General features: G+C 41.2%; 1 protein-coding gene across 1 annotated transcript in view; it reads right to left on the bottom strand.

Annotated features, from left to right (window-relative positions):
* LOC127748305 (uncharacterized) overlaps positions 1-392 on the bottom strand; it is a 2,282-nt gene extending 1,890 nt beyond the window's left edge. The window contains exon 1 of the mRNA XM_052262550.1: positions 4-392. Coding sequence (XP_052118510.1) covers positions 4-392 — 389 coding nt within the window. The remainder of the gene's footprint in view (positions 1-3) is intronic.
* Positions 393-900: the final 508 nt, after the last annotated feature.

The raw sequence follows: 900 nt of genomic DNA, 5'->3' as shown, positions 1-900 counted from the left end.
AACTTGCTTTCCACTTCATCCCAGGTTGTTAGGCTATCCCTTGGGAATGATTCTAGCCACTTAGCTGCCTTGTCCCTAAGTGAAAATGGGAACAAGAGCAGTTTGTAGGCATCTTCCTGGACTCCATTGGACTTCACAGTGTCGTAAATTCTCAGGAATTTTGTGAGATGTTGGTTTGGGTCTTCATTAGCACTCCCACCAAATGAACAATGATCCTCCACCAGTGATATTAGCTGTGGTTTGAGTTCGAAATTGTTGGCCTGAATGGGTGGTTTTTGAATGCTGCTACCACAATTCCCAGAGGTTGGGTTTATGTATGAACCAAGAACCCTCCTCTCAGGAATGGCATTGTTTCCATCAGCTCTCTCATGGTTGTGAACTTCTCTATCCATGTTGAGATCTAGAGCTTCCTCAAAATTGTCCTCAGATTCTCCTTTAGATTCTTCTTCTCTCAGTACTCTCTTCCCTCTTGCTTCCCTTTTAAGTTTATGAAGGGTCCTCTCTGGTTCGGTATATGGAGGAGTTGATGTCTCTCCTCTCCTACCTGTCATACAAGAACACAGCACAGGCAACAAACAAGTGAAATACTCTTGGTTAATGGAAGAGTATGGTTAGAGCAGTTGAGGAATTAATTCAAATAGTTAGTGAGTCAGTGAGTTAGTTGCTTGAATTTAAAGACATAAAGAAAGAAAAAGCAAATAACAGAGTGCAAAAATTAACAAAACAAGAAAAATGCTCAATCTAGTTAACTTCCAATTTGAGAATTGTCAATCGAAAACCAATCCCCGGCAACGGCGCCATAAACTTGATAGCTACGATATTAGGAAATTGCACGATCGGCAAAAATTCCTTCCGGCAAGTGCACCGGTTATCGTCAAGTAAAAACTCACAATAGAGTGA

Source organism: Arachis duranensis, chromosome 1 (assembly GCF_000817695.3).
Source record: "Arachis duranensis cultivar V14167 chromosome 1, aradu.V14167.gnm2.J7QH, whole genome shotgun sequence".
Classification (NCBI taxonomy): Eukaryota; Viridiplantae; Streptophyta; class Magnoliopsida; order Fabales; family Fabaceae; genus Arachis; species Arachis duranensis.
Note: the sequence above shows the minus strand (reverse complement) of the source record. Positions and strands in the feature narration are given on the sequence as shown.